Source organism: Podarcis pityusensis, assembly GCF_964106645.2.
Source record: "Podarcis pityusensis genome assembly, chromosome: 13".
NCBI lineage: Eukaryota > Metazoa > Chordata > Lepidosauria > Squamata > Lacertidae > Podarcis > Podarcis pityusensis.
In genome coordinates, this window is record NC_138038.1 from 18,180,118 (window position 1) to 18,195,732 (window position 15,615).

Sequence of the window (15,615 nt, forward strand, 5' to 3'; positions counted from 1 at the left end):
AGATGGAGCTGTTACACCTAATATAGCCCTAAGAATATCATTCTCTGGTCTAGATCAGGGATGGGGAAGTTGTGACTTTCCACATGTTGCTGGACTCCAACTCCTATCAGCCCAAAGCATGATGGGAGTTGGAGTCCAGCCAGATTGCAGGCAGGGCCAATGTTAATCACTGTCAATGATTAGATTAGCATAATGTAACTCAATACACATTAATCCGTCAAACAGTTTTATGGGAAAGGGGGCTATATTCCAAATACTTTGGAATAACAGATTTCAAGACAACGTACAACCTTATGATGCTTTCAGTTTATTGTAAATCTGCATATTCATGAACTTCAAGTACTATTTTCATGTACAAATTATTCATTAAATAAAAACAAAAATTACAGAGTGCGGGAGGGAATGATGACTTGGTCCTTGCATTACTTGGCGACAACTCAGATATTTTTTATTTACAAATGTCCAATAGAAAGAGGGAGGCAAAAACAATTTTATGTACAGTGTTATTTACATGGAATAAATACAGCTCTGTTTTGTTTTTTTAATCCACACTCCCTGCTTGCCTATTGTTTTTGGCATCTCCAGACAATTTTATCCGACCAGTATTCAAATGAGGCCCTGCGGGGGGGAAAGAGAGAGAATTTTTTAAAATAGGAGTGTCTACTGTTGAAGCAGATTTTCATGTCACACAGCATTCTTCGTCAGGTAGCAAAAGGAGACAGAGCACATTAGCCTCTGGAGTTGGCTGTGGCTCAGATTAAAATAGGTTCTGTGATTAAGATGTAGTTTAGTGAGCACCCTAGCCAGGTGCATACTACATATTGTCAATCAAGCAAAATTAATAATAATAATAATAATAATAATAATAATAATAATAATAATCAAGCACACCTAATGATCTAGTGCAGAGGAAGGGAAGTGGATCTGGCCAGTGGGATTTCCCCCTGCCCCACTGCCCAACTTTGACAGGCGGATGGGGCTGGCAGCCTATCCACCCCCTGACATTAATAATGACACCAAGTGACCCATTTTCCTTTTAAACCAAATGGTGCAGCATGGACAAAGGCACACCAGCAACACTTGCCAGGCTCAGGGCTCTGCAGGAACCGCTGATCAGCTGACAATGCCAGCACTTGCAAAGCCTGGTGCCTTTGCAAGGGCCGAAAATCAACTCATCTCATCATCAGCAAGTGCATTTGAAAGGTTTTTGAAAGAGCCAACAATAATCTGAATAGCAGAGTCACAAAAACCCTGCTTTCTGTGAGGTGCTGCGTGCCTTTTCCTGCCCTACCTCCGACATCATATATGACAAGAGGTGCAGGGCAGGGCTTGACCCCCCCCCCCAAAAAAAAACCCCAGAGTGGTAGACCATGTGGGGAAACCTGCAGGTCTGGTAAGGGCCATGAGCCTGAGAATTCCAACATGCCCTTTTCATGAGAGATCTGCATTGGCTACGTTTCCGAACACAATTCAAAGTGTTGGTGCTGACCTTTAAAGCCCTAAACAGCCTTGGCCCAGTATACCTGAAGGAGCGTCTCCACCCCCATCATTCAGCCCGGACACTGAGGTCCAGCGTCAAGGGCCTTCTGGCGGTTCCCTCATTGCGAGATTACAGGGAACCAGACAGAGGGCCTTCTTGGTAGTGGCGCTCATCCTGTGGAACACCCTCCCATCAGATGTGAAGGAAATAAGCAGCTATCTTATTTTTAAAAGACATCTGAAGGCAGCCCTGTTTAGGGAAGTTTTTAATATTTAATGCTGTATTGTTTTTAACACTCAATTGGGAGCCGCCCAGAGTGGCTGGGGAAACTCAGCCAGATGGGCCGGGTATAAATAATATATTATTATTATTATTATTATTATTATTATTATTATTATTATATTTGTGTTCACAATGTTTTCAGGGCTATCACACCCACGTTCCTATTTTCAATGCCATTCATGCCTGTGAAAAAGTGTTGGGGCAGCGTTGGCGCTGCTTCTTTTCTATATACCCCTTAACTCCCCGCTGAAACCCCATCAGCTTTTTATGCCACAAATGTTTCGGTTAATTTTTGTCCCGCTTTTATTGCACCCTTCCCGCTCGACAGACAGCGACAGTGTGTGGAGGCACATTGCAGAACAAAGCAGGGATAAATCAACCATCGATGATGCCCTGTTATGGGTACGAAAAGCACGGTTGCAGAATGCACCCATCTGGGAGGAGCTCTCGCGCCACATTCTGCAAAGCAATTATTTGCTTAAGGGTGGAGGGGAAGCCATTTCACGATATGTTGCTAGTCATCCCCCTCCCCTTCCAGTCCACATCAGTGTACTTACTCTCGGTTAGGGGACATCTTTTTGCACACGAGTCCTTCTAGGCAGGGGCACACCTGGTTCATGCTGAATGCAATCCCTCCTTCCGGAACGTAGCACCCTTCATCTAAAAGGAGCCTTTTCTTGCAGACTTTCTCCCCATGTTGGCGGGCACAGCAGGCGTCGGGAGAGCAATCTTTATCATGGTGGCAGCGGGCACCTCCAAGGGGCAAGGAAAGGAGAGTAATTGAGAACCCAAATGCATTTGAGGGTGGCGATACGGACCTCGAAAGCTAGCACATTTTGCAAAGCCAAGATGCCTTGAAATCTTTGAAAATCCGGCATGATACTTTGCAAACCTGAGCCGCCCTTAATCATTAGCATCAAGCACATTTTTGGCAAACCTGAGATGATAGATAGATAGATAGATAGATAGAGATAGATAGATAGATAGATAGATAGATAGATAGATAGATAGATGATAGACAGATGATAGATGATAGATAGATAGAGATAGATATCTTTATAGATATCTTTATTGTCATTGTCCCATACAGAACAATGAAATTCAAAAACTACATAAAACATTCAAAACCCCCTAAAAACTCTGAAACCCCATTTTAAAATACACTATACTATACTATAAAATACACTATACTATAAAATACACTATACTATAAAATACACTATACTATAGAGACCCCTTATGCTGCGTTTAGAACCAGAATTGCATTTGCGTAGAAACTGTTTCTCAGGCGTCTTAGACATCTAGCGCACTTTTCTAATCTGTGATGTATTAATCTCCCTCCTCCGAATTAGTTTCAAAATGAAAGTACCTGAAAACATATGCATTTAAAAAAGGGGGATAAATCAATGCCACAGGACTACAACTCCCAGCTTCCCTAACTATTGGCCTTGCTGTCTAGGGTTGATGGGAGTCCAACTTGGGGAGGGGGGGGGGAACGGACGGACCCACATTAAACCCTCCATTTCCTCCAAAGCCCTCAAGAACAAGGTAAGGATGCATAAATAATAGTGACAGTCAATGGTAACTCCTAACCCAAAATGTATTCACTCCATGGTTTACCCCTGTGCCTCAATTTCCCTTGCTTTTTTCTGTTGCCTCCCTTGTGTTGGATTTTAAATTGTGAGCTCCTTGGGGCAGAGACCTGTCCTTTCGGACTTTACATAGCAGAGCGCAGATTTCTAGCTCGATGAATTACTGGGTCTTCATTCAGCCTGCTTGGAAGCCTAGTCCTTCCATCTGAAAGCCCTGCCCCTCCTAATTCCAGAGAGAACATGATTTACTACATTTACTACATGCCTGTTCCCTGAGCTACTAGAGTTCCAATTAGATATTTAGGCTCCTTACTTTGAAAGGCCTAACCTTTGTTGCACGATGCAAAAGAAACGTTGCAAAACAGGCCGCCCCCTCCATGGCTTACCTTCCTGGCCGCCAGGCAGAGTCTCCTGGCATTTGCCAAACATGCAGCTAAGTCCCAGGGCACAGTGGGCATCCCGTCGGCAGAATTCGCCTTCTTGCCTGAAGGGCAGGCAGAGCCCAAAGTGGTGGTCGCAGAAGAATCCACGGGGGCAGTTTATTTCGTGGCTGCACACGGCTGCCTGCAGTGCGAATGGAGAAAGATGGGGGTCAGATGCATGATCTAGCAGTGCCAATTGCTAAGCTTAGGGGTCAGCAAACATTTTCATCAGAGGGCCGGTCCACTGTCCCTCAGACCTTGTGGGGGGCCGGACTATATTTTTTTTTGGCAGGGGGGTAATGAACAAATTCCTATGCCCTACAAATAACTCAGAGATTCATTTTAAATAAAAGCACACATTCTACTGATGTAAAAACACTAGGCAGGCCCCACAAATAACCCAGAGATGCATTTTAAATAAAAGGACACATTCTACTCATATAAAAACACACTGATTCCTGGACCGTCCGCGGGCCAGATTTAGAAGGCGATTGGGCCAGATCCGGCCCCTGGGCCTTAGTTTGCCTACCCATGCTTTAAAGAATGGCAGCGGCAGCTGGCAAAGGACTTCCAGCAGCCTGATAGAGTCAATGGCAGAAAAGCTGGACAGAACTATCAGTCTGAAGCTTGCTGAAATTTGCACAGAGGCTGGGTCTTTTGAAGAGAGATTCCAGCTCTTAGGGAGCACCAACTAACACCCACAAAAAATGGCATCCACACTGGACTTTGTAGATGCATGTGGGTAGGGCTGCCATACGTCCTGATTTTCCAGGACATGTCCTGCAATTTGCCTCCAAAAATGGCCTCCTGGATTATTTTTCGGAAATCCGGCAAATGTCCTGGAAAACTGGTGACAGGGGTTACCGTAAATTGTGCTGGAAATGCCTTTTTAAAAGCTCCAAAACTCAAGTTTTACAAAAAAAAGCTCAACTGTGTCCTGATTTTTACTTTTGGAGACAGGGCAAGCCTAAATGTGGTGGTGTAAGATAGATTTGCTAGTCATCACTCCCCGTTAGGGTGGCTGCTTGTGTTTGCCAAAAAAGAGAGAGGACAAAACAGGTAACATATTTGCAAAAAAAGAAGGATATGCTCATCCATACAAATGCAAATTTAGAAATCATTGATATAATTCAAATAAAAAATACAATGCATCTCTTTTTAGTGGGAAAATCTGTGACCAGGTGGCCTCTGTGTCTACAAATCTCTCACTCCAGAGCAACTAAAACCAGCACCCTACTTATGTGGGTTCAACAAGAGGGCTTCTAGGGTGGAAAGTATGGCTTCAAGGTAGACCTGAACTCAGAGCCTTCTTCTTAAAAAAATTATCAGAGCTAATTTATCAGAGCTCAGCTCAGTGCAATCTAGTCTTCCTCTTAATTCCTGCACACACTCTCCCTATGATTCCACCTCTCCTCTTGCACCTCCTCTATCTTCTAGAAGTCTGGCACTCTGAACATGCTCAGAAGCACTCTCTGCTTTATAACTACACTGGAAGTGCCTAGGTGAGGGCTGGAGCTGGAAACAGATTTGTGGGAGTCAAGTTGCTGCCAGATTAATGGTGTGGCCCTGCAAATGCTGTTGGATCCCATCAGATCCCATCAGCCCCACCCAAAGTGGCCAAATGATATGGGGGGGGGGAAAGGAATTGGAGGCCAGCGACACCCAGAGAGCCACAGGCTCCCTATCCCAGGACTAATAGGACAGATTCCCCACTCCACTCACTTGCCCTCCCTCCTCATTGCTAGAAGCTAGACAGCCCACATGATGAAAAGGCAAAGATGACCTGTTTTTAAAAGGTTGGGGGAAGATGCTTACCGTCAGCTCCTGGCCAGATGATGACCCGGGGTCCCTGCGAGGTGGCACCCCATTGGCAGCGTGTGGCAGAGAGTGCATCCATGCCCAGATGGAGCCTTGCACCGCAGACAAACGGCAGAGGAGGAAGACGAGAAGGCAAAGCTGGCTCCTCATCACGACCACAATGGATGGATGACCGATGGCTCTGGCTGAAGGACAGTTGGCAAGGGAGATTGGTCCAGGGAGGATGCCTGGGAAAGTTTATATAGCCAGGCCTATCTCGGCTCCTGCTGCTTAAGCTGTTTGCCAATCTAATGGGGAGGAGGAGGCAATCAGGTTTTAGGGGCTTAGCCTAATGATTACGAGCGCCTGACCCCCCCCCCCCAGGAGAGCAAACGAATAACCCCAGAAGTCTGGCTCCACAGCAATGCTCTCCTGTCTCCATTTTTGTAGACCACATTATTTTGGGGTGGGGAGTGGGTCACTGTTATGAAACCATGAATAGAGAGCATTCATATCATTTGGGGAAGCTTTTAATGTTTGATGCATTACGGTATTTTAATATTTTGTTGGAAGCCGCCCAGAGTGGCTGGGGAAGCCCAGCCAAGATGGGCCGGGTATAAATAAATTATTATTATTATTATTATTATTATTTACCCTTTTATAGGACAATACTAATGCTTGCTCATTAGTTTATTCTTTTTTAAAAAAAGGTGTATGATGCCTCTTACTTGAGTCCCACTTCGCAGTCAAAACTGATTCGCAAAGGGGCTTCCCAGTTAAAATCCAGTTGATAGTTAGAAAGCACCCAGGGCAGATTACAGACAAGATACTACTGCTGTCGTCAAAGCCCTGCTTCTGAGCTTCCCAGCAGCACCCAAGTGCTTTACAGTGACCGATCTTTGGGGTGATTCCCGCCCCCAACAATTCTTACATGTTCTTAACATGTGTGTGCATGTGTTTGGAGCATTGATACCCACCAGCCAATGTAGGCCGCTCAGTTTAAATGGATTTGGCGCCGTTGGGAAACATGCATGCTTGCCTCTCACCCCAGACAAAAAGTGTTGGGAAAATAGCAATAGAAACTGTAGGATAACAGCAACGTTGGTTAGATGCCGGCATATAACCCTCACGCAAACTGAATTAATGCTCAGCAAAGAGCAATGGTGTATAACCTCCAGGCAGATAAGTTGGGATGGATGTTCAGCTGGAAATGCTAGAGGCTGAATATCATACTGGGCTGTATTCAGGTAATTTTTGGTGGGCAGAGAACAGTCAAGTCAATAATAATAATAATAATAATAATAATAATAATTTATACCCTGCTCATCTGGCTGGGTTTCCCCAGCCACTCTGGGCGGCTCCCAACAGAATATTAAAAACACAATAAATCATCAAACATTAAAAGCTTCCCTAAACAGGGCTGCCTTCAGATGTCTATTTCAGTTGTTCAGTTGTTTATTTCCTTGACATCTGATGGGAGGGCGTTCCATAGGGCGGGTGCCACTACCAAGAAGGCCCTCTCTCTGGTTCCCTGTCACTTGGCTTCTCGCAGTGAGGGAACCACCAGAAGGCCCTCAGCGCTGGACCTCAGTGTGAACGATGAGGGTGGAGACGCTCTTTCAGGTGTACTGGGCCAAGGCCGTTTAGTGCTTTCATGGTCAGCACCAACACTTTGAATTGTGCTCGGAAACATACTGGGAGCCAATGTAGGTCTTTCGGGACCAGTGTTACGCGGTCTCGGCGGTCACTCCCAGTCACCAGTCTAGCTGCTGCATTCTGGGTTAGTTGTAGTTTCCAGGTCACCTTCAAAGGTAGCCCCACAGTAGTCCAATGTCAAGTGTTCAACAGACATAAGTGCCTAATAAGTCAATGTAAGTTAGTCCTTTCTCTCCAGTCCCCCCCCCCCCCCCAAATTTTCTACGCTAGCTGCAAAGAGAATACAGTACAGTGGTACCTCGGGTTAAGTACTTAATTCGTTCCAGAGATCCGTTCTTAACCTGGAACTGTTCTTAACCTGAAGCACCACTTTAGCTAATGGGGCCTCCCGCTGCCACTGTGCCGCTGCTGCACGATTTCTGTTCTTATCCTGAAGCAAAGTTCTTAACCCGAGGTAATATTTCTGGGTTAGTGGAGTCTGTAACCTGAAGCGTATGTAACCCGAGGTACCACTGTAGAGCTTCTTTCTCCTTGACTAGCACAGAAGCCAAGGCAGTCTTACAGAGGCACGATGAAACACTCTATACCCCCTCTAGCCTTTCACTTGATAAAAAAAAATGGTTGGCTGGTTAGCTGGTTGGTCTTAGCTGGGCTGCCAAGAGGTTCAACCCTAGCTTACATTTTCCATTCTGGTTAGTTAAATGCAGCCCACTGCACGTAATGCATATTCTTCATCTCTAAACTTTGAATCCCCAACCCGCAAAAAGCAGAATACATCCCAGGACGATGTTCGGTCCTTAGCACCAACAATTAAAAAGGATTCCTGGTTTCAGGATTCAAGGAGGCCGACCCTCATCCATAACTTCTGGAAATAAACTTCTGGTCAAAGCAGCTAATGACAGGCGAGATGGTTCATAGTTTTTCTTTGTGTAGAGCAGGGTAAAGTACATCTGGCCATGGCATAGCCTTGTGGGGGGTGGGGTGGGGCAGGAAGGTATTTTCCTCACTTGCAAAGCTGTGTACATCTCAGGAACCCTCCTGCTGAATTAGGTGATATCTTGAGAGGTGGCCAAACACATAGAAAACAAATGGACCAATCATTATATTGATTACCTTTTGGCTGACCAGTTTCCTGAGATCACTGCTGGTTTTTGGTGCATCAGCAATGCCTTGTCAGTGCAGGATCTCGTCTTAATTTTAGAATTATTAACACCTGACCTTGCTTTTTCTTTTTCTTAAAGCCACTTTAATATAATTGTTTTATATTTCTTGTTGCCTTTTAATATCTCCCATTGTTTTTAATCAGCACATGTAATAGTTTACATAATGTATTTCACTGTGTTTTCTTTTCTTCTTATCTTCTCTACTGGTCACCGATCAAAATGTATATAAAAACAGCGTATCCATGCGCTCTGGTTTCCGTCATGGTGTCCTGTTACACCAGAAGCAGTTTAGTCATGCTGGCCACATGACCTGGAAAGCTGTCTGTGGACAAATGCCGGCTCCCTCAGCCTGAAAACGAGATGAGTGCCACAACCCCATAGTCAAAGTAAGCCAAATTTACTATTTATGTGAGGAAACACAAGGCCCAAGCGGTTTAGCCAATGTCCCACATGAACTGACGCACCATACTTTTAAAACATTCTTACTCCTTTTCAACAGTCATGGAGAATCCTGGGAACTGAACTTTGATAAGGGAGCTGGAAATGGTAGCTCTGTGAAGTCAGCACCCTCAGAAAATTACAGTTCCTACAATTCATTGAGGGAAGGGGGAAGCCATGACTGTTAAAGTGGCATAAGAGTGCTTTAAATCTATGCTATGGATGTGCCAGGCAGAATGCCCAGAATCCTTTGCAGCACACAGGGGACGTGAGGCAGACACTGGAGATGGCAAGCACCCAGCAAATGCAAGAAGTCTGGAAATGTTTTAAAATGTTGCACAGGGCCTCCCAGTGTGGACAGGCACCCATCCTTTCAGGAAACGAATTGTGTAACACAGAAGAAGGAGACACTTTTAAGCTGCGCTACTGGGCGCTGTGGGTTAAACCACAGAGCCTAGGGCTTGCCAAATGAAGGTTGGTGGTTCGAATCCCCTCGACGGGGTGAGCTCCCATTGCTCGGTCCCTGCTCCTGCCAACCTAGCAGTTCGAAAGCACGTCAAAGTGCAAGTAGATAAATAGGTACCGCTCCGGCGGGAAGGTAAACAGCTTTTCCATGTGCTGCTCTGGTTCACCAGAAGTGGTTTAGTCCTGGGGCCACATGACCTGGAAGCTGTACGCCGGCTCCCTCGGCCAGTAAAGCAAGATGAGCGCCACAACCCCAGAGTCGTCTGCGACTGGACCTAATGGTCAGTTGTCCCTTTACCTTTACCTTTACTGATCATAAACATTATCCGCTAGGGGCCCTTCAGCGTTTGTTCTAGAGTCTAGGAGTTTCAAGGTTTTTTCCCCCAGGATACCCAAGACAAGTATGTATGCAAGCTGTCAAGTTGCAAAGAAGACTTCATCGGTCAAAATGCATCCCTCATTGCCTGCTTTTACCATGCATGTCGTGTTATCAACCGAGTCGTCCCCTTACTGCCTTATCCTATTGATTCCTTCTGTGATCTTCATATGCTGCCATCTTGCTGCGGTAAATGACATGTTTCCATCTGTAATGCCTTATTGTTTTTCTATATAATTTTTATTAAGTTTTCTGTTTTACAATTTAAAATACTCATTTTACATCCTTAAGTTATCAATGACGTCCCTTCTCCTCTTTCCATGGTTCATTTCAGGTATCATAAATCCCTGCATATTTTACAAAAACTATACCATTCAATATTCCATTACTGCATCTATTAAAACTTGTTTCCACCGTTGAATTGATCTTAATGCTGCCAGCGTTTTCAGCTGTACACAAATTATTTCCCATATATGCAATAAACGTTTTCCAGTCTGCTTTAAACCTATGTTCTTCTTATTATTCTATATGTTAAGTCTGCGAGTTGTGCATATTCTGTCAACTTAAGTTGCCATTCTTCTTTGGTTGGGACCTCGCTCATTTTCCATTTTGGGGCTAACAAAATATGGGCCGCAGTTGTAGCATACATAAATAACCTTTTTTGACACCTGAGAATTTCAGTCTGAATTATCCCCAACAGAAAGGACTCTGGTTTTTTTTTTTGGGGGGGGAGTACTTTTTAACATTTATTTCAATTCATTATGGACCATTTCCCGATAATCTTTTACCCTTTAACAAATCCGCCATATATGAAGGAACGTTCCCTCCACCTCTTTGCGTCTCCAGGACTTATAAGTGCTGTAATGCCTTTTTGTTAATTCAGCTTTGTGGTGCTTATTATGCCAGGTATCTGTCAGTAGCTGTTTTTATGGGGTATGTGCGTGTTGTTGTTGTTGTGTGTATGTTTATCTAAAATGATCTCCCCACACATCTCATCACCACCCTCAGCTCATCTCCTCCCAGTGATGGTTTTAGCACTTTTCTTAATGGGGTTGCAAATGACATGTTTACTTTCCTGCTATCTTTATCACCTTCTTCCCTGGACAGATTGGCCCAGCAGGGAAGGGAATTAGAAGTTATTTGGATAAACATCAGCTTCCAGAGGCTTTGGGGGTACTCCTGAGTGGATTCCTCAGTGACCTCTTGCTTGTTTCCACCAAGATTTTTGAGAAACTAAAAGCTAAGTTCTGCAGGATCAGGCCAGACCAGAGGTCCATTCTAACCAGCATCCAATGGCCAATCAAATACTTGTGGGAGGTCTGCAGGCAAGACATGAGTGCAAAAGCACTTTTCCACACGTGTAATTCTGAGCAACCAATACTCAACGTTAATCAGTGCGCAGGCATGCACTCAAATTCCCCAACACATTAACCAACAGAAAGCCAGAGAAAATCCCAGGATGTACACACAAAGTTACAAAAGCAAATTTATTTATTTATTTGCTCAGTGAAAGCAGAGCTTCTGTAAGCAGCTTGTTCAGCTTTCGGGGAGGCAGTTTTGGTGTTAAGCCCCATGTTTTCCTCAGCGGAAAAATCAGCTGGCGTTAGACCTGCAGACTCTACCGATTAATGAGGTGCAATTAATTTAGATTAGCGTTTGCAAGCACACACCTCAACATAAAAAGAGGAGTTTGTTATTGCAGTAAGTTTGGGTTCAATACCTCGAGGAACGGCTTAACGTATTGCCTTTATTAAAAAGCAGCTAGTTTTGTGCACTAGGCCATAATAGCTCAGTTGGTACAGCATGCAGCTCTTAATCTAAGGGTTGTGGGTTCAAGCCCCACAATGAACAAAAAGATTCCTGCATTGCAGGGGGTTAGTCTAGATGACACCCATGGTCCCTTCCAATGCTATGATTTAGCTGGTCGGGCTGCACTTCCTCACTCTACTCTCCAAGAATCATCTCTCTCTGTGTGTGTGTGTGTGTGTGTAATATTTATTATGTTTTCTCTTTTACAATTTAAAATATTCATTGAACAACCTTAAAATGTCAGTGACTTCCCTCCTTCTCTTTCCATGGTTCATTTTGCATATCATAAATCCCTGCATATTTTACATAAACTAAACCGTTCAGTATTCCACTAATATATCCATCAAAACATGTTTACACTGTTGAATTTATCTTAATGCTGCCAACGTTTTCAAGTGTACACAATTTCCCCCCCATATATTCAATAAACATTTCCCAGTCTTCTTTAAACATATGTTCTTCTTGTTCTCTTATTCTATATGTTAGGTCCGCAAGCTGCACATAATTCCATGAGTTGCCATTCTTCTTTAGTTGGGACCTCGCTCATTTTCCATTTTGGGGCTAACAAAACACGGGTTGCAGTGGTGGCATACATAAATAGCCTTTTTTTTACATCTAGGAATTTCTCTCTGAACTTTCCCCAACAAAAAGGGTTTGGGGGAGTTGTTGTTTTTTGGAAAAGTACATCTAAACATTTTTTTCAATTCATTATAAATTGTTTCCCAATACTCTTATCCTTTTACAAGTCCACCACATATGAGTCCACTTCTAACTAATGGCTTCTGCAGCCTTATTTATTTCACCATACAAATGGAAACGACTCTCTGATGAGACTGGTTTTTTAACTTTCTATTTTTACATGCATTATATTGTAACAACTTCAAAAAACCCTTCTCGTCAGCCAGAGGACTTTGATCATGGATGGTTCTTAACATATGTACTTTTTCTTGTATTATAATTTATAGAAGTGTGCGATCAGGCTTCAATGAGTACAGTCAGGGTGACAGCAGTGTTTCTTGATCATGTAATTGAAAAACAAAACAAAACAAAAAAACTCCCACCCCAAAACCTATGTCCCCACTGTGGATGGAGGTATGGATCCAGAATCGGCCTCCACAGTCACTTAAGGACACACCATATTCATGTAAGATAATCTTAATCAGCTACGAGTGATTGCCAAAGAAGAAGTTTCAGTTATCCACAATAATACATCTATAATACAACATTACACCATAAGAATTAACTCTCAAAATATCAGCAAATTATAATTTGGACAGAAATTGATCCTCTTTCAACCCTTACAATAACTCCACCAAGAAAAAGCTCCAAACTGGGGAAGAAAGGAGCCCTGCAACTTTAAGAGCCGCCCCTTCCTTCTCTTTTCCGTTTTGAAGTTTCCCAATTCTTTCTTCCTTTCTTTTCAAGCCCCGACTCCTGGGATTCGTCACTGGCAGCAGGGAGGGAGGCGCAGACTCGCTGTGACCAATGACAAGCCACCTATTTAGCATATGAGCCATAAGGGGTTCAAAACCTCCTTTTTGAAGGGTAAATAAATAAATCCCGGCTTAAAAGGTTGCATTTTAAAATTAAAAAAACAATGCTTCGCGTTTTACTGCCCCAAATGAGACAGAACACGCGATGGGATTTTGCTCACTGTTACCTACAAGTGCATCGTGCTGTTTGTGGGCTGACGTCGCGGGCAACTGTTTTTTAGTGATTTCAGCTCTTTTTGTATTTGTCTAGCAGGTTTTCTGCAGTAGCGGAAAGCCGTCCCAGAATTGTGCAATGGTAGACATTTGAAAATAGATACGATCGGCATGCTGCTGTACGTATAAAACTTGGGGGAAACCATTTGTTAGATTCCCTATTTTGATTTAATTTCCCCCCCATGCATGGATGTTTTTACTGCTGTGTTAAAACACATGGAAGCTTAAAGCACAATATTAACATAGATTTTGCACTCAATGCATATTATTTAGAGCCCCTGGGTTTTGATTCTTTGCTTTTGCCTCTGACGTCTGCATATAATCTAGATATATTTTACATTTTTTATTTTTTACCCCTGTAAAGCACATTTTGAGAAACGCTATTCATTCTGAAAATAAAAATCCATTGCGGATTGATTTTGCGTCCCATTTGAAAACCCACTTGCAGGCGGAATATCTTTAAAATGCCTATTTTTTTAAAAAAACCTACATTTTACACATTTTCATAGAATTGCAAGGGAACCCTTGAGTCATCTAGTCCAGCCCCCACTTAAAAAAGGCAAAAGGAAAGAAAACTCAAGATGTTTTGCACTGATACCAGCAGAGGTTGTCTTGCTTGGAATACAGAAAACTGGCTTGCCTGAACCCGTTTTTCTTGCTCTCTTTAACCAGCCCAGTACTGAAGTCCGATCATCTGTTGCTGCTTGCAGCTTTTGTTGTTCACCGCCATTGGTTAAGAAGATCTTCCTTCTCCAATTACATTATTCCGGCTGGAAGGTCCCGCCTCCGCACAGGGATTGCGCCGTCGCAGCCACAAATGACGGTTTGTTAACCGTGCAAACCAGCAGAGGGGGTATAGCTCAGTGGTAGAGCATTTGACTGCAGATCAAGAGGTCCCTGGTTCAAATCCGGGTGCCCCCTCAACTAGCTTTTTTTTCTTTTTAAAAAACCATCATCATACTTAAAAGGCATAACTGGTTTTAATGAAATCTTCTGCAAGATTAATTAAAAAGGGAACGATGCTTTTTCTTTTAGCAAACAATATGGGACGTATATACGCCTGGCTTTAAAAGCAAAGACTTTTGCAACAGCACCACAGTTTTAACATTTGTCTCGTGTGGATGACAAGAAGATATGCTACGCACTGGCTACTCTGCACTTTGTATAGGCTGTGTATAAAATGGTAATTCCAGATCGTAGTCATGTGACTTTTTTTTACATCCTGGGGGTGTATTGCTCTTAAACTCTTTTTTGTGAGCATGCTTAAAGTGTGTGCGTTTTGTGTTCAAAAAAATAATAATGCACGAATAATCAGAGAGAGGGCTGTTTAATTTCAAAGCGGAGATTGAATGGATCGATTCGGATGTCAAGTCAAAAATTGCAAGATATTGAGGAGCTTTAAAGTTGCAATTCTCGCGGCCGCCCAGAGGAGGCGCTAGTTCGCCTTCGGACGGGAGTGGGAGAGATTTGGAGCAAAGAAACAGGCAGGAATCATCATCATCATCATCATCATCATCATCTCTATAAGCGGACCATAAGTAGAAAACTGCACTTTATGAGGGGGATCCTGTAGTTGCATCTGCAAAGACTTTAAAAACTCAGGGCCAAACTACTACAAAGGCGTCAGTGCAATGCATGTTTTTTTTGTGATTAGCTAAATGGCAGTGGCGCTTTCATAAACCATAGTTCCAAAATTCTCCCACCACCATCCAAGTTGCCATTTGCCCTAGGAGGAGTAAAAATCAGCTTTATTAGATAAAACTGAGGGCCCCTCTTGACTGACATTTTATAGCTGGTGTATTCTGCCAGAACTTCGTGATACCATTAATAGTGCATTTGTGGGGGGGGGGTCTACTTTTTGGAGGGGGTTGGTTGGTACTTTTCTCACTTTATTTCAAATTTTCTGCTGGATTGTTATTTTAAATCCATAATAAAGTCTTGATTTTTAAAAAAAAAATTGTCCAGGGCTTTTGTTTTTAATTAAATAGCCCTAGCAAAATGTGCTTTCTGACATCCTGTGTGGAACAGAGTTTTCACAATATTATTTGCATAGCAAGATTTATATTTACAGCTTGATGGTAATAAAAACTCAAAGCGGTTTATTTTCCCTAGCATCCTAACCAACCTCTGACCAGATTCCTCTCGGATCTCCATCACTCACTTTCTGCAGGACTATAGAGACGCAGGGAAGGGAACTCAGGATATCACCCTGACGAGAAGACAAAGAGTTAGGTGAAGAGCAGAGGACATGAACTGAGGTGGAACTAAGAACCAGAGATTATAGTTATAGGTAACAGGTTGATTAGCTCTATGCCACAAATGGGAATAATATATATTAACTTCCCATAGTCTGGCATCGGATCTATAAGAGGCTGGGCAATCCAACACCTGTTGCATACCTACTGCGCATTTAAAGCAAATTACGTCCC

At 43.3% G+C, this 15,615-nt stretch overlaps 2 protein-coding genes across 9 annotated transcripts in view; one reads left to right on the forward strand and one right to left on the reverse strand.

Moving 5' to 3' along the window:
* Positions 1-313: 313 nt before the first annotated feature.
* Positions 314-9,440, reverse strand: LOC308462123 (dickkopf-related protein 3-like). 6 transcript variants are annotated; one of them, XM_080979544.1, is made up of 5 exons: positions 8,857-9,440; positions 5,592-5,881; positions 3,741-3,918; positions 2,320-2,515; positions 314-618 (listed from the first exon to the last, which is right to left on the reverse strand). In XM_080979544.1, the coding sequence occupies exons 2-5, from the start codon at positions 5,742-5,744 to the stop codon at positions 564-566; spliced, it is 582 nt and encodes a 193-aa protein (XP_080835670.1). In that variant the 5' UTR covers positions 5,745-5,881; positions 8,857-9,440; the 3' UTR covers positions 314-563. The 6 variants fall into 6 exon arrangements, with proteins under 6 accessions (XP_080835670.1, XP_080835667.1, XP_080835668.1 ...); XM_080979541.1 differs by lacking the exon at positions 8,857-9,440 and adding an exon at positions 8,343-8,440; XM_080979542.1 differs by lacking the exon at positions 8,857-9,440 and adding an exon at positions 8,038-8,309.
* Positions 8,699-15,615, forward strand: part of LOC308462056 (parathyroid hormone/parathyroid hormone-related peptide receptor-like) — a 31,597-nt gene continuing 24,680 nt past the window's right edge. The window contains exon 1 of one of the 3 annotated variants that reach the window (XM_080979374.1): positions 8,699-8,778. The gene's annotated coding sequence lies outside the window, so the exon portion shown is untranslated. Of the gene's footprint in view, positions 8,779-13,994; positions 14,010-15,208; positions 15,419-15,615 lie in introns of those variants that run through there. The other 2 variants (XM_080979375.1, XM_080979373.1) reach the window with 2 other exon arrangements.